The sequence below is a fragment of the Trematomus bernacchii genome, unplaced genomic scaffold (genome assembly GCF_902827165.1).
Source record: "Trematomus bernacchii unplaced genomic scaffold, fTreBer1.1, whole genome shotgun sequence".
Taxonomy (NCBI): domain Eukaryota; kingdom Metazoa; phylum Chordata; class Actinopteri; order Perciformes; family Nototheniidae; genus Trematomus; species Trematomus bernacchii.
Window position 1 is genome coordinate 12310312 of NW_022988050.1, and position 24607 is coordinate 12334918.

Below are 24607 nucleotides of genomic sequence, written 5' to 3' on the forward strand. Positions count from 1 at the left end.
CATTGACCTCGCAGTTATGGTTCTGGTTTCTAGTCCCAAACGGTAACATTATTAGCTAACAGCTATACAGCAGTTTGAACAGCAACTAGTCAAAAAAACATTCGGAGGAATAAATCCGTTGTGATTGGAGTAGGTACAAAGGTTTGTACGGATTATTTTGCAAACTGCTCTATAACGTATTATATCGCTAATGCTAGTCTTCACCTTGTTGATATATCTGGGATAGCCACACAGCAGCTACTAATTCTTGAATAGCTATGCTAATGCTTTCTTATTAGCCATAAGTTGTTTACATTCTTTCCACTTAATAAAACCAGGACTACTTTATCGTCTGTATGAAATGTTTTTGAGCCAGCTAAATTGTTTCCAGGACGATATTTAGCAAACTAGGCTAGCGTGCTAACGTGGGCTGTCCATCTGTTGCTGTAAGTTAGCGTGCGAGTTATGTAGCCTATGTACTTTGTGTATTTGTGTGAGCAACATGAATAGTATATCAACTCTCCACAGACTCTGCATTCATGTCGGGCAGGAGCACCGCTGTGGAGTGGGTAGAGACAACCGAGGAGGTAGTTATAACAGAGGAGTGCCTACCCCCTGAAAGCAACACACCTGCAGGTATAATAAGTTCGATGTTGACCTTTGTAAACACTTGTTTTAATATATAAGACGTTTTTTAATGAATGCCTTTTTTCTTCCAGTGTTACCGGTTTTAGAGCCAGCAGAAACACCTATCCAGAAGCTACTGGACACTGTGGGAAATGGAGATAACCCAGAGGCTGATGGGGGCTTTTGTAAGAAAAGACCATTTTCTCTTGTGCTTATATTCACTGCATCCTTGAGATGAATAAAACGTTTCTACTTAATCTATACGTATGTATTATTTTACTTACATGAGGAGACTTGTTACTCAAACTGAAGCTTCAACGATTATTCTACTAGTTATCAAAAAGTTTTCTTTGCAAGAATGCCATACAATGCTGTTGTCAGCCTCAGTCTATTTAAGTCATTTTCTGATATTTAACCGTGTTAAACATTAAGTGGTTATGTACATTTAACACAAAGTTGAGTAACTGTTTTCTTCTGTTTTCCAGATTGTGAGGAGTGTCTGCCTCTCTTCCAGGAACAGAGTGACCCCACCACCCTAAGCGGCCCATCTTTTATTCTGGACTTCCCTACGAGTACTGGTCTCCCCCAGAGGGCCCTCCTCTCTCTGCCCTATGGCCTGACCATCGGCAGATCTAGTATTCCCGGTGCAGGCGTCGGGGTCACAAATCACGGCCAAACAGTGTCTCCGGGAATGCATTTTGGACCCTATGAGGGGGACGTGACAACAAGAGAAAATGCCATGGCAAGTGACTTCTCCTGGGAGGTGAGCATAGATATAATCCTACTCTGTAAGCTATTTTTTATTTAGTTATTTTAATTTCCATTTTTCTTATAACATACTTACACTTTCTGCAGATTTACAAAGAAAAAGATGAATATGAGTACATTGATGCTGCCAGAGATACACACTCAAACTGGATGAGGTAAAGTAGTGAATTCTGCTATTTTAACTGTTTCCCTTTCAATGTCAGAATTCATTTAAAAGATTATTCCACAAATTATCATCTATTTGTTTTTATTCCATGCTTTCTTCTTTGTCAGAAAATGATGCCTACAGATTATACACAATGCATCACAACCACAAACAACTCAGTCATATATTTAAGTATGTTTTGCTAGTAGCTTCTGATGTATACATTTTCACTTCACACAACAGATAATGGTATGTCTAAAAATCTGTCCATGTTTATATTAATCTCTTTTGTCCTACACAGGTACGTCAATTTTGCTCGAAATAAAGACGAGACGAATTTGCTGGCGGTCCAGTACAAAGGCAGCATCCTTTATCACTGCTGTCGCACCATACACCCTGGAGAGGAGCTCATGGTGTGGCCCAGCAGCAAATTTCTCGACCGTTTCAGTGAAGCTTGGACTCAGGTCTGGGTCATGAAGCTGAATGCAACAGGTACCTAATATAACCCCCTACATATGAAAAATGTATTGTTTGATTTTTTAAATTATTATTGTATTTTTTTCCTAAAAATAAATCTTACAATGCCATATTTTTTATTGGGACAGTTCACTGCTAAAACTAAAATACTTCTGTTCAATTTATGTTTTTTTTTCCTCTTGTGTTCTTTATTTTAGAGAGTAGCACTTCTGCGACATCTCAGATCTTCCCATGCTCCCACTGTCAGCTGCCCTTCACTACAGAGTCCTTTCTTCAGCTACATACAGAGTACTACCACATTCAGCCTGAGGAGGACTGCTTACCGGCTGCTGAGGCAGCTGAGCCTGAAAATCCCTCTTCGTATACTGACTCAATTCCCTCTGCAGCATCCCTGATGGTGGTTTGTGTTGATACTGTTGAGTCGAACACATGCGGCGATTGCGGGAAGATTTTCAAGCAAATACCTCACCTTAGGAGGCACAAGCTTTGCGTCCACTCAAACAAACGTCCGTACTGCTGTACACAGTGCAGGCGGAGTTTCAGCCAAGCTTCTGGCTTAGTCAGACACCAGCTAGTTCACAGGAAGCGGGCGGTGATAAAAGGCAAAACAAAAATTCCAAATCAGAACAGCAGGGAGAAGAAAGAAAACGTGATGTCGGAGGTTTTAAACACTGCAGAGCCATCTATAATTGAAGAGACAACAGACTTGAATGTAAGTGAGAGTGTGCAAGAAGCTATGGATGTAACTGAGAACACTTTCCAGTCAAATTCTTCAGACTGCAGTAAGAGTTTCATAAATGAAGAAGAATCCCCAAAGAAGCATAAGATGGCTGGCCATGAAAAGTTGCGTCCGTACGTCTGCAAGTTGTGTCAGAAGTGCTTCGGACAGTACAACGACCTCACCAGGCACCTGCGGGGTCATCAGAAACAAGAAAACAAGAGCGATGAAAAAACAAAAGAGGCTCCGGATGAGTCTTCTACCGTGCCCTTTAGCTGTACTGAGTGCTCACTGACTTTTTCCTCTGTGGACACCCTTCAGCTGCACATAACTGAGCATCACTCAGAGGAAGCATCAATGGAAAATCAAGAAGCTGATCAGAGCCATGATCCAGACTTCACTCCTCCACCGTCAGTAGCTGAAATAGTAGAATCAGTCCAAAAACGTCAGAGACCTCAGCGACTTGGAGCCAGATCCAAAATTTCCGCCATAACCAAACTCATAGCTCCAAAACGAAGGGCAGCCATCTTAAAGAAGTCGTTGACCAGCGCTGTGCAGACGGAGAAGACCTCCAACGAATCCGAGGCCACAAATGGAGAGTTAGAAAAATACAAATGGTTCAGCTGCCATCGCTGTAAATGCACATACCAGAACCCGGATGATCTTAAGGCACACAAGTGTGCTTTAAAGGAGCTCAAATGTGGTCAGTGTGAGGCAACATTCAAAACTACTGGCCTTCTGAAAAGGCACGAGCAGACGGTGCATTCAAATACAAAGTCGTACAGTTGTGACCGCTGCGGCAAATCCTTCACTACATCTAGTAACCTCAAACAGCATCGCAAGAGCAACACTTGCATGAAGTATCACTGCACGTCAGAGCCTTTCCCGTGCACATACTGTCAGTTCTCCTTCACCATGAAGAGCTACCTTATCAAACACGTCAAGAGGCACCACCCAGTGGAGTATCTGGCCCATTGTGATTCCGACAACCTTGCAATTCAGTTGGAGGAAGAGGAAGTGGAAGAGAAGGGAGAAAAGGAATATGTATGCCCCGGTTGTGGGAAGAGTGCCAAAGCTTTAAAAGCGCACGCATGCTTCCAGCAGGTGAAGGTGCTGTACTTGTGCACAGACTGCGGGAAGGGCTTCACGAACCACTATGGTCTGAAGCAACATCAGCGCGTCCACACGGGCGAGAAGCCGTTCAGCTGCCCTCACTGCAGCAAGAGCTTCTCCTACACGGGACAGCTCAATGTGCACGTCAGGACTCACACAGGGGAGAGACCATACCTGTGCACACACTGTGGGGAGAGCTTCCGGCAGTCCGGAGACCTGAAGCGACACGAGAGGAAGCACACGGGGGTCCGGCCCTACAGCTGCTCCGAGTGTTGCAAAAGCTTCAGCCGCCCGCAGAGTCTCAAAGCTCACCAGTTGCTTCACCTGGGACAGAGGATGTTCAAATGCACCCAGTGCGGGAAGAGCTTCTCCAGGAACTATCACCTCAGGAGACACCATCAGAAGATGCACTTGTAGTCACATTTTGAGGGTGTAGAGGAGCTTTAAGGGATAGTTTGGCTACTTTTGAAGTTGGGTTGTAAGAAGTACCTACTGTATACTTAATCAGTATTACAGTAGATTGCAGTAAGCATGGAAGCTAAGCTGTGGGTGTGGCGACATCATAATATATTTTAGCCACCTATTAAGACATCTTTCTAGCTAATCTATTAATAAGTACCTCTCACAACCCCACTTCCAAAGAATCCATAATATTCCTTTAATTGTTGCCATTTCAAACTGAATTGCACTTGATAGATTTTCTTCTAGGTCAGTTACGTAACTTTATTTTAAATTAAGTTTGTTTAAAGCATTACATAACCAAAAATTGATTTATGTGAAAAAATATTTGTTTTAGTTATTTGAAAGCAGAAAACAAATTAACACAAACAAGTCATTCAATACAATTGATAAAAAATAAGTTAAGGAGCTCACCAGTCCGACAAATGCTTATTGTCTCTCAATGTCAGCTTGCTTTAAAATAAAAAACACAAACTTGCTCATCACTTTTGACCATTTATTCCACAAAACATACAATGCAAAGCATGTGCACTGTACAAGCCTTAATATTATGAAAATCCTCATAACATGCCTGTTTTTTTTTTCAATTCAATAATCTTTAAATTTGTTTCTGTAGTCATCCAGATCTACATGTTTTTAATGGCACAGTTTGACTGTCCATTGAACATTGCCTTTGTCAGTTTCTGTCCTTGTTAGCTCGTATTTCCCACTTGATTATATTATAAATATTAAGTAAAATTAAAATACTTCAGTCTTACCTGAACTATACAAACATACTGGTATGACAGTCAACACAAGTAGACTCAATTTTAAACTGTGCGTAAATTGAAAACAGGGATTAACCTGGCAGTGTTTTCCATGTGCTACACACAGCGGTGTCAAGTGCAGCTGCTGGTTCGAGACACAAGCTATTTAAATCTAACTTTGCTGCTGGTAACGACTTCTTTAACATCCCAGTCCAGTATAGTTTATTATATCAGTAGTCCTAACTAATACCAGTTACACAAGTTCTTTGACAACATCCATTTTTAAGGGACAAAGAGATCCATTTTGTGGCACAGCAGTTGTGGAGGCTTGTTTCTGTGGTCCTTTTTTTCTGAAAGAAGCAAGGGGTTGAAACCGGAGGATTGAACGCTCATTACTGAGTCTTAATGTGTAAAAAAATACACAAACACTTCTGAAAGGTAGGCAGCAGGTGGTTCTCAAGGTTAAGTGACGACAAGACCCCTACGAAGGTTGGGTTTACAGTTTGTACAATTCCAAAGACACCTCAAAACATTGTTCCCGCGTTGTCCCTCTGCTCCAGTGAAGCACCTTGTTGAAGTGTCCTTCAGTGCAATCTCCAATTTACACATCATCATGTAAAATATACAACAACCCTCAAATCTCATTAGTTTATATTATGTTAAAATGTTATACACATATTTGAATTTTTTACAAACCAAACTGATTGTTAAAACCACACAGTATCACATCTGTACAAAAAAAAGGTCACAAAACTAGGCGAAAGAAAGAAAGGGATTTTGTTTTTTGGCAATCAAAAGCAACAGCTTGGTCTGTCACAAAACCACAAATTATGGATTAAATACTGAACTGCGGAAATGAAAAGGGAACAGTACACCTAGAGCTCAACAGAGTCTGTATTTGTGATGATAAAGCTGTTCTTCAGTTCCCATAAAACAGAAAAACATGGTTAAAAAGGGTTAAGTGGCAGAAGCCTGAGGACACATATATACAGTATGCGACCGGAAACCAAGCTCGAGGTGGTGACGAGAAAATACCCTGCAGGTCATTGAGAGAACAATAACTCTCTCTCTCTCTCTCTCTCCTTCCTCTGGTGGAGTTCTGCTTTCTGAGAGGTAACGGACGAAAGGCTTTTATAAAGGTTCAGATTTCAGCTCCTCCACCCGGCACTCCAGGTCAGCCACCTGCAGAGGACAGGGGAACATGCAGTAAGTTTATTACGTGTGTTACATCATGTGAGCAATATGAAAAGCGCTTACATATACAACATGGTCTTATTTGTAGTTAATGCTTTAACAAACCAAATAAAAATGGAGAGAACCATCAAAAAACTCATGTGCCAAAAACACTGCAAACTGCTGCTTTATAAAATAATCTACAAGAAATATGTGTAAATAATGAATTGTATATAGTATAAATGTGCCTGTTATACATGCTTTTATATTTTTATTAAGCTATTATTACTCCTAACATGTCAGAGTCAACAGTTTATACAAATTAAAGCCATTTTTATAAATGTTTTTGAGAGTTTTTGGGCTGACTTATCTGCTATGTCACATCTTAAAACCTCTAAACAAAAAGGCATTCTCAACCTTAATTTGAATGAATAATTACATTTTTTATATTTGACTCCGTTTGCTCAACGTTGTATACCTTTTAAGACTTTTTATTTGTCTCATTTGTCTATTTGTATATATTTATCTTATTATCTTAATGGATAAAAGTGCTATGCACAAATCAATGGAAATATATTATATCATATATGAATATATTATCATAATGTGAGACAAACCGTTTCAAAGCTTTTTCTAGCACTAAACCTACATAGGGCGAACAATACCAACATGTCATCACTGAACATTTGAAGTGTAGTTTTTTCAAACAGTTTCTGGGTTTCTCCTGAGCTGTACCTGCTCCTGAAGCTGTCCGGACTCCTCCTTCAGTAGCGAGGCCTCGGCTCCATCCTGTGCACAGCGCTGCGTCTCCTTCTTCAGGTACTCGATCTCCCTGTTAGAGGAAGCCATAGCATCAGACTCTAATGTAACATCTCTCTCAGCTGTTTGTATACATATGGACTCTTGTGTCTTACTTCTGCTGATACTCCTTGATCAGACGCTTGGCTTTGCTGTACTTGCGCTCCAGAGCCTGATACTGCGCCTGCGTCTCCTTCAGGTGCTCGTCCACCGCCTGGCACAGGCTCTGCGCCTCCATCCAGTATCCCTCCAGCTTGTCCATGCGCTCCTTGTTCTCCTGCAGCGTCTGCTCCAGCTGGGCCTTGTCCATCCGCCAGCGCTGCTTGTCCTGCTCCGCGTGATGCAGCTGGGAACACAGGTGAAGCATCCATTTCAATTACAACATCCTTAAAATAAGAAATGCTTCTTTGTAGGTGTGGGAAAAAAGTTGATTCTGGATTGAATCTCAACTTCCTAAAAATATATTTTAAAATATGTTATTTGCCTACAAAGGTAAACTAGACACAAGTTATCTTACACACAAAATCTTTAAAAGTTGTATAAAGTGCTATTATATTTACAAAATATCAGTTTCACATGTTTTATGTACAATTCACTTTTTAATTGGCAAATTACTTACACATTAAAGGCAGCTAGTTTAGGCCTACAAACTCTATTTATATAATAGGCAAAACATGTATTTTGTTGTTTTACTTGACCTCGTTTTATTGAAGAGAATTGAGAAAAAACATTGTTTTTTAAGTGGGTTTTTCTTGCAGGTTTAGCATGCAGAAATCTTCATCTTATCTTTATATTAGCTTAGCATTTGCATCATAGCAATCAGTTGATAATAACTTTATCAAACATAAAACTCTTTAATCTTAATCACACTTTACTCTGCTTTCTTTCCATAATTTCTCACATAGCTTTTTTTATTTATCATAGTGAGTAGATCCTGAAGTTAGCAACCGTTTAACTGTCTTTATTCTTGTTTTTGTCTTTTATTGCTTATCTTTTTTCTTTTGTTATGATTAAAATAGTTGTTTGTGTGTATTATTGTGTGTGTATTTTAAGCCCTACTGGTACGGGCATTTGTAATTTCATTGTATTTCTCTATATAATGACAATAAAGGCTTCTATTCTTTTCTTTTTACTGAATCCAGAATTGCTTCTTCTTCATCTTTAAAACATAATTTAAGAAGTTACCTTTCTTTTCAGCTGCTGGATCTCGGCCTGGGTCACCGCATGCTTTATTTGGAGCTTTACAGCAAAGACAGATTTAAATACATGTGTTAGTATTAGACACATATCAAGAAATAAACTGTGATTACACAGAAAATGCTCCAATTAAGGAAGCTCATTTCTCACCTCTTTGTATTTATGTGCTAGTTTCTCAGGGTCCGTCTCCAGGGGCGACATGTCCTCGTTCTCTGCCAGGTCGAACACCTCGATGGCGCTGGGATACGGCGGGCTCACCTCCTCATCCTCGTCCTCTTCCTCGTCTGTGCCGTATTCTCCGCCCTGCAGGGACACGTTCAGGTTAGCATCCCATTCACACACGGAAATAATTACAGCAGGTTTTAAGGGCACAGAGAAAAAGAAAGACCATGTCACAGTAGAGACACAACATACAAATATGAACCTGAAAATAAGCAGAATATGTCATCTTTAACATGTTTGTAATAGTTTTAGCAATGGGGCACTCATTTCCAGGAGTTTAAATGATTGGAATTTAGGTATTTCTGACATGTGTTTAGATTAATTGTCAAAACATTTAATAAAATGTCACTTAAAACAGGAAAACAGAGTGACAAATTGTAATTGTATGGTGTCTTTAAAAGCATGTGTCTGTTCTATGACCAGAGGTGGGAAATACCTAAGTACATTTACTCAGGTACTTAAGTACAATTTATAGGTACTTGTACTTTACTTGAGTATTTCCATTGTATGCTGCTTTGTACTTCTACTATTCAGAGGTGCATGGTGTACTTTTACTCAACTACATTTATTTAGTACCTTTAGTTACTTTACAGATGTGGATGAATGATGTGAAATATAATCAAGTGTTAAATCAGACTTTAGTTCCACCTGGAGTAAATGCACAAGCTACCCTGCAGTATACAAAGTCATTCAAACTAGCTGCACCTTTACCAGCTTTGAGAACACTTTAATGATCAATCATTATAAAACATATCATATATATTATTCTGAAATGGACCGATCTGCACAATGACTACTTTTACTTTTGGTACTTTAAGTATATTTTGATGCAGATACTTTTGTACTTTTACCTGAGTAACGTTTTGAGTGCAGGACTTTTACTTGTAACAGAGTATTCCCACACTCTGGTACTTCTACTTTACAAGTACAAGATCTGAGTACTTCTCCCACCTCTGGCTATGACACCACACAGCCACTAGGTGGTGCACCTCTCCAAAGATCAGACTTCCCTTTCAGTTACACAACATAAAGCTTTTCAAGAAGCACCACCAGCACAGAGGCATGAACGGGGAAACTTCCTCTCTGTTCTTATGAAAGTACAGTCGCGTATGAGCTGTAAAAACTCCATGAGCTTATAGTTTATGTAAAACAAAATCAGAGGAGACTCATGAGATTAACAAAGCAAAGGACATCCGGGGGCACAGATTTTCAGATCCCGATTTGCCCTCATTTCGGAGCGAAGCTTATCGTCTGATGGGACTGATGCTCTGGACACAATAGTGAGGCTTCTGGCCAGAGGCACGTAGAGCCCAGCCACACAGAGAGGGTCACTGCTGTTCATGGGATACATTGCATAATCCTAAAAGGGGAACCGAGGGCTTACAGAGCCATGAATGATTGCAACTTCTTTTTCATTTTTGAGGAAGTATTTGTGTCGGAGGTTGAAAAGGATGTATGAACTCTGAAGGGCTGCACCGAATAGTTTCATGGCTCTGAGGCTTCATTCATTACATTGACATTCAGTAGCAGAGCTGCTTTTATTTTTTATTTGCATTTCTATTCATTTAGTTTAAAACCGGTTTCCCTTCACAGTTGCAGATTAAGATAGATTAAGGTTGGTTTGCAGTCATTATTATTAATATTATACTATTTATAGAACTAGATTTTAGTTGTAAAGTCAAAAAGGAATATAATGCTTTTAAAAATGCACGTTTTTACCTAAAGAAATATTCAGTTTTATCCATATTTGTTGGCGTTTAGTCTTCAATAAACATTTTAACTGCTGTGAAAAATATGCTGGCTCTCCTTTTTTTTCATTTTGTTTTAGGGTAATAAAGTCATAACATATGACGACAGACATTCAGAGCTCTACTAAATGTATATTGTACAGCCAAAATACTACTTTAAAGCTATTTAGAGATGATTTTGTTGATACTTGATGACTTCAAATGTTGATAAATGCATTCAGATATCTTTTTTTTAACTGGGATTCATCCTATTATTTAACATGGCTCAACTGAGCTGTAAAATAGTTTTATATTTTTATTGACTAGCCTGCATCCTCCACTTCATTCTAATGGTCATAGTAGTGAGTGTGTGTTCTCGCTCATAAAAGGTGGAGATGAGGAAGGACATTTTGTTTAGTAAATCAGTGCACCTTCACTTCAGACAGTGGTTAAAGAATACTTCTAAAGACATACCTCCTGGTCGTCCATGTACTGGTTGTAGCGCTGCTCCATCACCTCCCTCTGCCAGCGCTCCTGCTCCAGGGTCTGCTGGATGAGCTGCGCCACCTCGCTCTGCTCCCCCGGCTTCTCTCGACCAATCACAAACCTGGGGGTTCACAATCAGCTCAGTCAGGTCTAAACAGCGCCGACCTGTTTGAAGATGCTCGCTTAACTGAAGTAGTCTTTTGTGTATAGAGTGCGTTTCAAATTCAGAGGGATGAACACGCTTAAAGAGAGAGATAAGGGTAAAAGTAACACATAGCAAATCAGGAATGACAGAAAACAACAATTAAGCAAACGTAAAATTAAAAAAACGAAAGAAAATCAAAAGCAGCTTTTTACAAGTGTGTTTTCAGGAGTGATTTTAAATGGGGCACCGATTCAGAAGGTCTGATATTCTCAGGCAGGGACCTCCAGAGTCTGGATGCTCTAACAACAAAGCGGCGGTCACCTTTAGATTTCGGCAGTGATTTTAAAACAAGTAACAGGGTTTTGCTCTAGGATCTCAGACGTCGCCTTCGGCCATGAGGAACAGCAGCTCGGAGATAAGGGACGGGCCTTGAAAGTATTTATGAAATCTATTCTAAAAGACAGACGAAGCTAAGGTTTAAAAGCTCAAATAGGTGTAGTAATGTCACTTTTGTAACTGTCAAGCCAAGACTACAGCATTTAGTTTGAGTTAGAGTCTATACGAGAGTAAGATAATTGACCAATTTTATTGATGTTCCGTGTAGATCAAACAGACAGTCTTTATCTGACTTGATACGATAATAATAAATGTGTTGCACTGTTGGAGGAGCCTGTGACCTAAGATTTTCATCGTCATAACTACACTGTAGCTTACGTATGACCAATAAAAGCCTTGAACCTTGAATGTATTTGCACGCTAAATTATACATTATGGTCCTTTTTCTCCTTGAGGAGCATGAACACCTGCCCTACAAGGAAGACGAAAGTACTTTTCATATATAATAGACTTCTTAGAGCCTCTTCAGATGGTATAATGTCATGTATTGATAGAGTGAGGATCTCGCCGGCTCTCTGATGACAGAAAATGTCTTCCTGTTTAGAGCCGAACAAAGGCGGTCTCTATGGAGTTGGCCTTCTGTGATTAAAATCAAACGCGCCTCTCCTTCAGCTCATTGTGCACTTCATTACGGAGGCTATACGTTTCCTGATTGAGGCTCACAAATCTCCGTCCAATTAAAGCCGTGGTGTAAACAGTGAAACAGGAAGCAACACTGTAAATCATGACACAGCCACAGACAGTTATTAAGCCAGCCGCTGCCGCCTTTCAATTTCTGCGCTGCTAATGGGTAATTAAATGTTCACAAACGCACTTCCTGTCCCTGTCCCTGTCTGTCTCCCTGCTTGACGCTTTTCATGAATAGGTCTGAGCACCAGTGCCATCACTTCAGTAGATCCATAATGTAAGTCTCTGATCTCCACAAGTCACACAACACTAACAAAAACAGCACTGACAACTAAACCGCTGAATAATGAATGAGCCTAGGTGACAAAAGGAGCACGTAGGAAACAGTCAGTTCCAACCTCGGCTACAAATATCCCTCTGGCATTTTAGAATGATACCTCTGATGCAGGGTGTATTTGTTCCTGATAGCTGTGTTTTCTGTGGAGGATTCTTTGGCTCGTATTCAGGATGTCTCAGAAAGAAGCTTGAAGGGTATAATCATGACCCTGTGAGACTTGAGATATAAATCTACAGTCTGGTAGCTGAATGGGCAGGATGTGGTAGAAGTCAGTCCTGCGTGTAAGACTGGCTGTGTGGGTATATGTATCTATATCAGGAGGAAACCATCTCTTTGAGCAAGAAATGTGACATCACAGCGAGACAGAGCCTGTAAAACTAAAAGGAACTCTGAGAATTGCTTTGAGATTAATATAAGCCGCTTGCTAACATGTCGATTTTAGTTTAACATGTTCACTAGCATGTGAGTGTTTACTAATTCGCTCTAAACAGTGTAGCTGAGTCTTGTGGGAATGTCTTAAAGGGACAGCTCCCCTGTAATTCCAGGTAGTGTTGATACTATTGTACTTAGAAATGTCTTTCTTCTCTCCATTATAACAGAACTTGTGAAAAATGGTACTCAGTTTCCTGTGCTCAAGTGCCATACATTTTAAAATCTCAACAGCAACCAAATTACACCTCATTGGCAGGTGTTGTCCTAATTGTTTTCTTTTTAGTATCCGGGTTACGATTTCTTTACAAAATTATGTTTTGGTTAGTTATTGGCACTTTGAGCACATAAGGCCTTGTGCCATCAAGTTTCATTATAAGAGAGCGTAGGAAAACCTCTCACACCTAAACAATCTAAATTGACATATTGCACCCTTTGAACTGTCCCTTAAAGTTTTGTAGGTATTCTTAGTCATAAATAAAAGTACAGGACAACAAATATGATATCATTATGACGCTAGATGAGATATGAAGGACGTGGTCATGTAAATCCATTACATTCCATTTCAATTCGGTGACACGTCAAGATATTTCAGTGTGGACTTACTTGACGGTTCCTGAGGTGTTCCTGAGTACGGAGGCGGCAAAGTTCTGGGTGACTCCCACCAAACTGGTCCCGTCCACCTCCACAATCAGATCGTTCACCAGGATCCTGGAGGGGCAGTCGAGGGAGAAGTTCAGGATTCTCAGTAATAGCATATCTGTGGCCTTCGCTCATCATCTTTTGACTAAAGCCTACACAAGCAACACTCCATTTATGAGCCCTCGTTCTTGGCAGCAACACCGTTTCGTAGTTGGCAGGAATCGGAAAGATAAATGGGCTGATAAAGCAAGAGATAAATTACTACAAATAAACTGACCTCAGGTTCAAATGTGGTTTACATAGGCCTTTCCAGTTTGCCTCTTTTGTGAAGGAATCAGGATGATCCGAGGTGAATTGATCATGATTTAACATACCTGCCGTCCTTCTGTGCTGCTCCTCCATCCGTGACTGTCTTCACAAAGATGCCCAGCTTCTCCAGGCCCATGTCAGCCCCTGCACCCATCCCGATGATACTGATGCCCAGACCCTCACCATCTAAAAGAGAGAAACAGACGCGCTGTTACCATACTGCGACTGTAATCCAGAGCTTTCATTCAGTTGTACGTTTTGGCTGAAAACTGTCCGTTTGAACCATGAACAGATACATTTGGGTGGAGAAGTTGAAGAGCCCCTTTCCCTTTCCCACAGGTGTGGTCAAATTAAAGTTGCCCGTGGAGTTTTCTCATAAACAAACAAAGTTGTAAACATTTACAGTGTTGCACACCTAATGCATTGTGTGTGTCCTTGAGGCCCCGACAATGCATTTCCTTCCTCATAAAACATTTACAAAGCCAAATTTAAACCTTGCATTGTTTACATCCATAATTGCTAGCTCGCAGTTCACTTAATCCCTGCCTTTGTTGGCGCATTACTGCATTTCTGAGCACACTACTGCTATCAACTGACAGTAAGCGGACCCTCCATTGTTACAGTGTATTGTAATAAGCAATAAGTGTATCTTGTGGTATTACAATCTATGGGCTGTGAAGAAATACCATTCAGTATATTCAACATTTTGAAAAACATTTGAAGTGTTTATTAATTACTACTAGGTTTTGCTATATTGTCATATTAGTAAAGTAGATACTTATCTCACAGGAGGAGGAATTCATACACATTTTTAAAAAGCGCATATCAGTGTACAACTACATTTTAGTGTGGTATTAACCATTTATGAAATATGTATATAGTAGTTACAATTACCTGTTTTACCTCATCAAATGCAGAACTACAGAAGCACATTTATAAATATTTTTAAATCAAGCATATATAGCAGTTGGCTAATAATTACAGCTTGTGGTTATGTACTGCTGTCCTGTCCAGAGTTCTTAAACGGCACGCGGCAGCTTCTCTGATGTATTTTCTCTGAAGTGACAGCAGCATTCTGCATGTTGCTGAAATATATTTATAGCTGAAATAAAAGCCTGCACTAGCTTCTTTTCATCTCGAGGACTCTTGTTATGACAAAACACTTCAGTTTAACGCTTTATGTGACTTGAGAGATCAGTGATAGCACCCGGGTTTCCTGCCTGAGGTGTAATGTGCAGAGGTGTTAATTTGAACATACAGCAGCATATCGTTTATATAGGCAAGGCAAGTTTATTTATATAGCACCTTTCAACACAAGGTAATTCAAAGTGCTTTACAAAAATGGAAGACATTTTAAAAATGGCATTTAAAATCAGTCATTAAAAAGGAAAGATAATAAAATAAACATTAAAAGAAAAAATACATGGATAAAAGTTAAAAGTTACAGTAGACAGAGGATGGCCACATATGGTATCCTGTGTAACCTGGCCTGCACATCATTCTAAATATAGTCTTCTATTAATATATTAATGGAGCATAATGTTGAAGGGATGTTGAGGGAAGTGTGGCTGGAGGGAAGGGGGTGGTTGGCAGAAGGCAGTCAGTGAAGAACCTTTTACATAAGTAATACAAAAATGCAGGTGCTTTTTATTCCTTTTGGCTTCAAAGAGAAATGGAAATGACAAATCCAAGTGTTCAGGAGGTCTATCACATAACCATAATCATTTTAAATTCAGTTTCCATGGATGTCAAATTTCTCGTATTCGTTTTGCTTCCCAATTTCATGCAAACCACCCTCCTGGTGCCTCGAGCAGGTTGAATCAATGCTTGAAAAACATCCTCAAATCCTGTACACAATAGCATTGGATAAAGATCAACTTTATAATGTTCTCTACCTTTCTCCAGCTCTGCGGGGAACAGGTCCAGCCTCTCCACCCTCTTCTCCAGCTCGTACTCTGCAGACGCTGCCATGGGATCAACATCTTCATTACGCCTGTCGTAGTCCTCATTGGGGTAAGTGGCAAAAACCTGCAGGAGACAGACACACTCCATCAGACTCATAAACACATAAACCTTTAAATGTCCTTTAAATCAGGATAAATTGTAAAATCCTTGTATTTTTAAATCAAATTTTCCAGAAAGTTTAATGACAAGATCAATACATCTCTCATACTAATACTTTTAGGAGACAATAGCTTAGCTTAGCCCAAAGATTAGCAGTGGGGGAATATAGCTAGCATCTATCCAAATATATAAAACATACCTTCAATTAAATATCACAAAATAACACAGTCGATCTTCTTCCATCCTTCAAAAACAACAATTAGTTGTTATATGTTTGATCAGAACTAAGCTAGCTGTTTCCCCCTGTTTCAAGTGTTTGTGCTAAGCTAAGATAACCGTATGCTAGCTGTAGCTTCACATTGAATAAACAGACTCATGTGATATCAATTTTATCATCTAACCCTCTGCAAAAAAAGCAAATTAGTGCATTTTCCAAAATGTCAACTATCCTTTGCCCCTTGATGATGAGTGATCCTCTCTGTGGTGTGTTTGCACTGTCCAAAGGTCAATGAGTGTTTCATGTCTCCTTGGATATTCTACAACTTGAAGAGCCTTTCTTTTCTTTGCAGCCATGGTTTCTTTTCGCTTTTTCATGCTACCCTGTTCTTCTTGCATGTACTCCAAAATTAGTTCTGCTACTGAAAACAGAGAGCACTTCCTGTTCGCCCTGAAGAGCATGGTTAATGTTAAGTCATATGTGTGTGTGTGTGTGTGTGTGTGTCTGTGTGTGATTAAAACCAAACCCACAGCACATTTAACTGCAGTTGTTTTTAGAATATCTGTACATATATTAGATACAGTATTTACATAAAGGCTGCATGTATGTTTTGATACATTTATTAATATTTCAGTCCAAAAGCCAAAGATATTTAGATTAATATGATGTAAAATCTGAGGAAAGCAGAACATTTCCATATTTTAAATGCTTACAAAGCTTTTATTGCATGAATATTTATTTGGTTACAATGAATAGATTACCAAAATATTTACTTCATAGATTAATGGCTACGTAAAATATTCAAAAAATATTGTCCATAATAAATAAATGACTTCAGCCCATCACCAAGTGCTGAGAGGGCTTTGACATGAATGCTGCTGAGAAAGACGAGGCAGATGCATTCTTTTGATCAAATCTGACCGCCACTGTTAATGCAGACATAATGCAATTCAAATGTATCGACCACTTCAACTGAGACGGCCGCAGCATTTCCTCGAGGACCAGAGCTGTATCGCTTCACAGCCGTAATGTGTGTCGAACACACTGGGGGGGAAATCCATCACAACCACTGAAGTTGCTCTCGTGAAGACAGAGGACTCTGTTTCCCACCACCAGCATGACAGTTTACATAACCACCTCCAGCATGCTAATGGAGGGCCTTCTGCAGCTGCTCACACACACACACGCAAGCAGAAACACACACACGCAAGCAGAAACACACACACACACACACACACACACACACACACACACACACACACACACACACACACACACACACACACACACACACACACACACACACACACACACACACACACACACACACACACACACACACACACACACACACACACACACACACACACACACACACACACACACACACACACACACACACACACACACACACACACACACACACACACACACACACACACACACACACACACACACACACACACACACACACACACACAGAGTAAGCTGAATCTTTAAAAGGCCCACTCTCAGTCTTCCAGGGCGATTATGCATGCACCACCTTGCATGCTCTGCTAGCCACACTAATTCTGAGCCGGACTTCTATTTTCACACTTTCTTCCATTTCTTTTATCAACCTTTCTCTCCACAGTCCTTCGTTCTCTCTGCTGTAACACTTAACACACCTTTCTTGAGTCTTTGTTTACTTCCTCTCACTTCTCTCCCCGCTGTTTAGTCTGTCCATCTGTGTTGCAAAGTAGCATCTCGTAGCTTCATTTGCAAACCCCTTCAGCCACATGGTCCCTGTCTCCCTGGCAACCCCACAGTAAAGAGCCTGTCAGTTTTGACAGTGCCTTTGAAATGTAAGGAGCCCCTCCCCTCTCCGATTTATTCAGTATCATTGTATGTCCATGCATCATTGAACACTGTACAAGCCCGTCCCTCTACTCTTAAGCCTTACTTAGCCATAAGAATAGGGCTTAAAATGTTATCGCCTTTGAGCCAAATCACGACACTGCGTTCACACAAACGATGATGGGGTTGAAATGACCTGCTGATTTTATCTGGGATAAAGCTGCATTGATAAGTCCAAGGGGTCTTCGATTGATAAGGAAGAAGGTCTACTAGTTATGAACATAAATGAGTTACATATTAAACTGGGCCCACAACACAGTGTAGGATGGCCTAAAGTGTCATTCGTAATACTATCTTTTTTCGTGCAAAAATTAATAACCAACCAGTTTTTTTGCCCCCAAATTTGGTGATTTTCTGCTTTTCTCACATTTATTTGATATTAAGCTGATAATCTTTAGGATTTGAACTGACAAAACAAGAGACCTTGGATTTTGAGGAACTGAGAATAGACTGTTTTCTGACATTTAATCAGCTAAAAGTTTTTTTTGTATTATTCTAGAAAGTATTGTTAGTTGCAACTCTATTCTGGGATCAAACATTTTTTTCCATGCAGGAATTGTATTCAGTTAAACAAAAAGTATAGTAGTGTTTTCATAGGTTACTATTGGTCAATTTATTGAGTAGAGTGCAGATAAAATATGAAAAGGGTTATTTTGCCATTTTGAGAAATATGCTTCCTCTGTTCTTGAACTATTAGCTGAACTGACAGAGTTTTTGATATTTGTGGATTAATCATTTATTTCTTTATATATTTAGCAAGTTTTGATCAGACAGAACAAGCAGTTTGCAGACATGGAATCTATGAAATTATGTGCATTTTACCAAACGTTTTGATCTTGTATAGAGTTACCGTTTGGCCGAAACCAGTTTCATGTAAAATGCAAATAATAATTTGTTATAGCAGAACTGATTTTTGTTTACACTTTGAATTAAGTACAGCAAATTATACTTAACCTATTCAGATGACAGATAGCATGAGAGCAGCAATGCAGTCTAATGGCTTTTGATTTAGGTTACCTTCGTATTTAGAGGGATTAGCAGAATGTGGATTACAGACACACAAAATACACTGTTTGCAACATAAGTAACGGAGCATAAAACAACAACAGAGCACTGCAAGCTTGCATGCCTACTGTTTCACTCTCACGCTGCACTGTCTCACTCCTTGACTTTAAAGCTCAAGAGGCACAGCTGGTGGCTCGTGGTGCCCTCATTTTACGCCCACGATGCTGCCGAAGATCAAACGTGCAGCAGCGTTTAACGTGGCACTGAGGAGGAAAAAACACACCCATTATCGCATGTGTGTCGTGACCTCCAGCCTTGGGCAAGTTCACGAGCGGTGCCATGATGCAGGCCGGGCTACAACTAGCCCTCGCTGACACAGAATCAACACTTTCATTTCCTGGCAGAAGATTTTCTCCCTCCTCCATGATCCCATGCAGGGCAGACAGGCTAATGAGATCCTGCACGAGGCAACCTCTCACCCAAACCTCCTCTTAAGTATGTAAAGTAGAAGATGAACTCCTTGAACGTTGAGGTGGCTATCTTTGGAAGACAAACATTGGGATTAAAAGCAGGGTATTTGGTGGGGGGGGTGGGGGGGCGGAGGGCAGGACTGGAGAAGCACGCTGTTCCAGTTGTGGCAGATAGTAGGTCAGAGAAGCTAACAGATGGCCAGGAAACTCCCTCCCTCCCTCCCTCTGCTACCAGCCGCTTGGGATGTCCTACAAAAGCTCTATGGGCAGCTAGCTAGCTAGCTCACCAGCTAACAGCTTGTGTTTGTGTCTCTACTGAGCACCCACTTGGGACTGTTAAAGGGTATAAAAATAACTCAGTCAATCCAAACTACCATTTAACAATGTCGTGACAGAGAGATGGCTAAATGACAGAGCTGCTCTCCTGCAGTGTGGTTCCGTTGCCGGCCCTCTGGCTATAATGCGATTGGGTAACATTGTGTTGGTTAAACTCGGTACCCCCGCCTCCCCCCCCTTCCCCCACTGCCCACATCAGCATGTCAACTGCTGTGATTCTTTCCCCTCTTCACTCTCCAAAAACACATCTAATTTTGGCCAATAGGATGTGTGGAGGAGGTGCTGTTGGTTTTCTGAACAACAGAAATAGCGTGTTTCCATTATGTCTGTCCACATACTGTGGCACCCAACTTTCCATCATTTGTATAACTCCTATTATTCAAACTGCCAGCTGGTGGGAATGTGAGCTTTACTGACACTCAACACCTTTAACTCTCATAAGTACAATTAATCCTTTTTTTTTATTCAGACGCTTTTATTCGACTAGGATTTATTGACCCAGAATATATTGCCATCAATGATATTATGATTATATAATAGTATAATAATGCAAGTGCTCCTTTTAAAGGAGCAATTCATTCTTAAGAATAGTATGTCATTGAAATTGGAAAAAAATCTTTAAATATTCAGTTAAAACTAAACAAATACAACTAAACAAAAAGGCCTGCGTCTTATAATGAAAGGGTTAACCTTTTAGTTATTTCTGGCCTCTTGTTAGCGAATATCTTGGTGATATTCTTAAGTAAACAAACATCCAGACAGCACAACAGGGACGATATTGAGGTCAGCAAAAATTATGGAGGTTGTGTCCTTACATCACACTATAAGTCAATACCGTCATTAAAGTGACAGGCACTTTCCCAGTTTGATAACACGGCTATTAATCGCTTCCCCAACGACCACAAGTTAAACATGTCCAGAAATGGCAGGTAATTGCTTCTAAATCCGCCTAAAACTGGAGGTTAATCCAGATCCCAGATGTGCAGCACACAGACAGAATATATAGACGTGGTCCTGGCTGCAATCGCCATGGACTACTCTCCTCCAGCCAATAATATGAATATGTAAGCTTTGTCATGGTAACGGTTGCATGGCACCAGGGCTGTGTGTTTTGGCAGGCAAGCCATCGGTCAGAATTCATGTTTGGGCTTAGCACCGCTGACCCCGGGGAGAAACACAGCAGCATGAGAGAAACGTCAGCCACTGAATAGCAATATAGTATGTGGAAGGATACAGCAACTAAATCAATCATTTTAACATGTATTATTTTTTACATTATTATTATAATGTATGTATACATTACATATACATGTGTTTAGTTGTGTTGCTCTTTGCCACCATACTAGAGCTTTCTATTTATTGAATAGTATTAGGTGTTCTATATGCATTTTATGTTAATATTTAAAATCCTGTATACTTACATATTTTATATATTTCTTTGCACATAATCACATCCAAATACAGGTCTATATATATAATATATGTCGTTTTTTATTTCCTATTGAATTATTTAACGGTATTTGGCAAGAGTTTGATTTATACCATTCTTAAGAGGTCTTGTGTTGTTGTAATTTTAAAGGTTTAGGTTGTATTCTGCCTTTTATTATTGTCAACAAACCCCATTAGGGCCGCTGTACAGCTCAGTTGGTAGAGCTCTGTCTCCCCATCTAAAGTCTTTCCTCACACTAAAGGCACTGGTTGCCCCCAAAAAAAAAGTATAAATAAAAAACCCCACTTAAAATAACAAAAACCTGATAGCTAAAGTCATATATAGTAACTTCCTTTGTGCCATAGACCTCCCTTGTGGTCCAAAGAACAATTAAAACAAATCAATGAGCCACAATGGGTGTCATGTTGCTTCATTATACTGAATGTAATTAGTGTTTTCAGCCCCAAATAAACCATGTCAAATACACTATTTATTACTCAACCTGTAATGTAACACTGAAAACATATATTTGCAACTAGTTAAATCTTCTAGAAAATAAATGTCTTGTTGAAGACTTGTGAATCAACTAACACATTGTTGGTGTTGGCTTTTTCATTTATTTAATTACATTTACTGACAAATGTAAAAACAGAATTACATCAGCATTATTTCTCCCCTGAGGATAGACAAACTATTATCTCTACTGTATGTTTAGTAACCTAAGCATGATATATACAGACAGATGACAGACCTCTGTAGGCTCTCTGTATGTTGTTGGTTTTTAAGCTTGGCAAGATAATGGCAGGATGGACGCTCAGACGTTGCGTAACACGGCATGTCGCAGTAACAGTCTATGCTTGTAACCCACCACCACTGCAGGACTGGGAAGTGGGGCATAGTGACCTTGCTGATAATCCGTCTGGTCCCCCACCCCTCCTGACTGTGAGTAATGCACTGTATGAAATGCTGCAGGCCTGCTGTGTCTGAGTAATAGACAGTTTGAGGATACCTTTGCATATGGGGATGTATTACCCCTCCCTGGGCTGAGTGGTGAACATAAGCCACCAAAGGTTGCATTTTGGCCAATCTCTATATTGTTTTTGTGCTTAAAAAAGCTTTTCTTCCTTCTATGTTTTTCAAAATTCAACTCCCTCAGTTTATTACAATATAAGAACAGTTTGTTTGTGTTAATGACACAGTGTGAAGCAAAATCATAGGTGTTCTTTGAGCAGGCTGGCAGTAATGTTCAGAGTTGCGTAGGCAGCAGAAATCCAAGAGAAAGTGTGTGTGTGGAGGATAAAAAGTGTAAGAGCAGGCGATGAGTGAGCAAGGTGATTCTGCAGCATGAAAAATAAATCAGATTATTTCTGGTTTGGAGGGGAACACAGCGCAAATCCAGTGGAGATTATCTCATTTTACGCCTCTTTTAAAAAGGTTTAGGATAAATAATGAACAAGCACACACTACAGTGTTGATACAGGTTGTGATGTAGAATGAAAGAGCCAAAACAAACAAGCGAAACAAATAAATAAGGCATGAGAGGCAGCTTCCTGTGTTTCGAAAAAAAAAGAGAGGCGGCCCTGAAAAGCGAGGCAAGTCTGTGACGATAACAATGCTGCTATTTTTACTAACAGTAGGAGACTGGTGACAAAGAGCGAAAGGGAGGAAAGAAGGAACGAGAGAAGGAGTGTCAGAAGGAGCAAACAAAGGATCTAGTGTGAACTCTACCCGGAGCAGAACTGCTATTTTTGACAGTGTGAGGGGACAGACAGACAGGAGTGTGTAGTGTAAAACGGGGACAAAGAAAAGAGACATGCGCCCTGACGTCCAACCGCCATCACCACAACAACAAGACTTGATTGTGGCCGAAAGCTGAATTGTTGCATATGCACCATACATGGGCACTTCCTGTTTAGGGCTTGAACTGTGACTTACAGCTATACAGACGCATGACATTTGAGCAGAAAAATAACGCACCTCCCATTTGACCTCGCCAGCCCCCCTCAACTATCATCCACCCCTGCATCAATCTCCATAACAAAGGCCACACTGATACAGTGTGAAAGGACTCGGTAGGAGGTTATTCTGCCAAGATGACTGCAGGGTCCAAAACCAAATTCAGCCTGTTTATCAAAGCTTATGAGTTCTGACTTCTTTATCACATAATGCTTCCTACCGCGAACCGTCTTTGATCCCATGAGGATTAAGTAATATGATAGAAGTCTGCTTTTGTCTTTTTCTTTCATGCAGTAAAATTGCATGATAGACACGCTAAACTGAGGCCTAATCATAAGGGATTCGTGGGATTTTCAAAATGGCAAAAACGGTTTGCTTCATCCAGCTTGGATAGAGCCCAATATTGGCTTAGCAAAAAAAAATGTTGTTGATTACATCTGTTGGCAGATGCACTCATAGAGATTGCTGTGCTAAAATGCTTTATAGGCTCCCTTTTGGTTTCTTAATTAAGGTGTTAAAGACAGTTTTTTTCTGCTTAATACCTAAATATGTTCTTAAAGTGGACCTATTATGCTATATTGGAAAAATATATTGTAGGGCCATACCTATACAATACATGTCTGTGAAGTTTTTTGCTTAAAATACCAAATAGATCACCTATTGTAGCCATGCCTCATACTGCTCATACCCCTCTTTTGCAGCCCTGTTATGGCGCATTTCCACTACACGGTCGGCCTCGGCCACACTCGGTACGGCTCGGTACGGCTTGGCCGCGTTGGGCCTTAACAGGGCCGACTCACTTCATGCTGCGCTTCCATTACAGTTTAGGAACTGGGTAGTAACGCAGTGTAGGCGGAGCCGTGACGTCATCTTCAATGAGAAATCCAGAAACACAACACAGCCGTTAGCTGTGAGCACTCAGAGCTCACAGCTCCTTATATATGTTCAGAAACTCGACAAAAGTTAAACAAGTACACACCACAGACTGCCTGTGTCATGGTGAATACAGTCGCTGCTTAATTTATGTCTGTATAGGCCGTTGTTGTGAGTGTGGACGGTCGGGGCATATACTGCGTTAGCTTAGCCAATCTCCATCTAGAAAAACACGAATTTTAAAAGGTTTTTCGCCTGCCGTCTGTCTGCAGACTTGACAAAGCATTAATTCATGGTTTTTACTAACCGGTATCAGTATGTTGTTACTTCGGCATCATTTTGAAACGTGTATTACAATTAAATCACGGTCAAATATGTCCATCTTGTTGTAGTTCTAGCCCTCTTGCCAGCGCTCCTCTCTCTAGTTTAGCATACTCAGCCCGACTCAGCCCTGTTTGTTGGCCCCGATAGAACCACAATTTTCTAGGGCCAGAAAAGAGGGGAAAAAGTGGCCCCGCGCCGTGCCGCGCCGGAACGAGGCCTAGTGGAAGCACAACCAAAAAAGGGGACGGCACGACACGGCACGCTTAAAGCGAGCTACGCGCTGCAATGGAAATGCGCCATTAGAGAAACTCGGATTGTGGGTCCTTAGCTTTGAAAAAAAAAAGAGGAGGCGGAGCTAATGCCTGATCAGAATTCTACCGGAGATAAAGTGAAATGATGCTGTGATAAAACGCCATCCTGTTCTAAACCACGTCAAGGATTATTTCTGAAACAGTATGGAGCTCAAATGCTTTTTCTCTTGCGGGTTTATCACAAGGTGAGTTCTTTTTTTTATTTC

At 40.4% G+C, this 24607-nt stretch overlaps 2 protein-coding genes across 4 annotated transcripts in view; one reads left to right on the forward strand and one right to left on the reverse strand.

The window, feature by feature from the left end:
• Window positions 1-4771, forward strand: LOC117473785 (histone-lysine N-methyltransferase PRDM9-like). 2 transcript variants are annotated; one of them, XM_034119658.1, is made up of 7 exons: window positions 1-141; window positions 508-615; window positions 699-791; window positions 1092-1369; window positions 1462-1529; window positions 1821-2011; window positions 2194-4771. In XM_034119658.1, the coding sequence occupies exons 2-7, from the start codon at window positions 519-521 to the stop codon at window positions 4242-4244; spliced, it is 2778 nt and encodes a 925-aa protein (XP_033975549.1). In that variant the 5' UTR covers window positions 1-141; window positions 508-518; the 3' UTR covers window positions 4245-4771. The 2 variants fall into 2 exon arrangements, with proteins under 2 accessions (XP_033975549.1, XP_033975550.1); XM_034119659.1 differs by lacking the exons at window positions 1-141; window positions 508-615; window positions 699-791; window positions 1092-1369 and adding an exon at window positions 1648-1711 and having other exon boundaries at window positions 1500-1529.
• Window positions 4769-24607, reverse strand: part of ppp1r9bb (protein phosphatase 1, regulatory subunit 9Bb) — a 23746-nt gene continuing 3907 nt past the window's right edge. For both annotated transcript variants that reach the window (XM_034119660.1, XM_034119661.1), the window contains exons 3-11: window positions 15416-15548; window positions 13586-13706; window positions 13176-13280; window positions 10624-10756; window positions 8351-8503; window positions 8189-8242; window positions 7120-7349; window positions 6941-7037; window positions 4769-6214 (exon numbers count right to left, since the gene is read on the reverse strand). In XM_034119660.1, the coding sequence (XP_033975551.1) occupies window positions 6164-6214; window positions 6941-7037; window positions 7120-7349; window positions 8189-8242; window positions 8351-8503; window positions 10624-10756; window positions 13176-13280; window positions 13586-13706; window positions 15416-15548 (1077 nt within the window). In that variant the 3' untranslated portion in view covers window positions 4769-6163. The remainder of the gene's footprint in view (window positions 6215-6940; window positions 7038-7119; window positions 7350-8188; window positions 8243-8350; window positions 8504-10623; window positions 10757-13175; window positions 13281-13585; window positions 13707-15415; window positions 15549-24607) is intronic.

Excerpts from the sequence above, each read along its gene's own strand:
- LOC117473785 (XM_034119658.1), top strand. The coding sequence starts at position 519 with ATGTCGGGCAGGAGCACCGCTGTGGAGTGGGTAGAGACAACCGAGGAG. Across the intron at positions 616-698 it reads TGAAAGCAACACACCTGCAG|TGTTACCGGTTTTAGAGCCA; the intron begins GTATAATAAGTT and ends TTTTTCTTCCAG. Across the intron at positions 792-1,091 it reads AGAGGCTGATGGGGGCTTTT|ATTGTGAGGAGTGTCTGCCT; the intron begins GTAAGAAAAGAC and ends TCTGTTTTCCAG.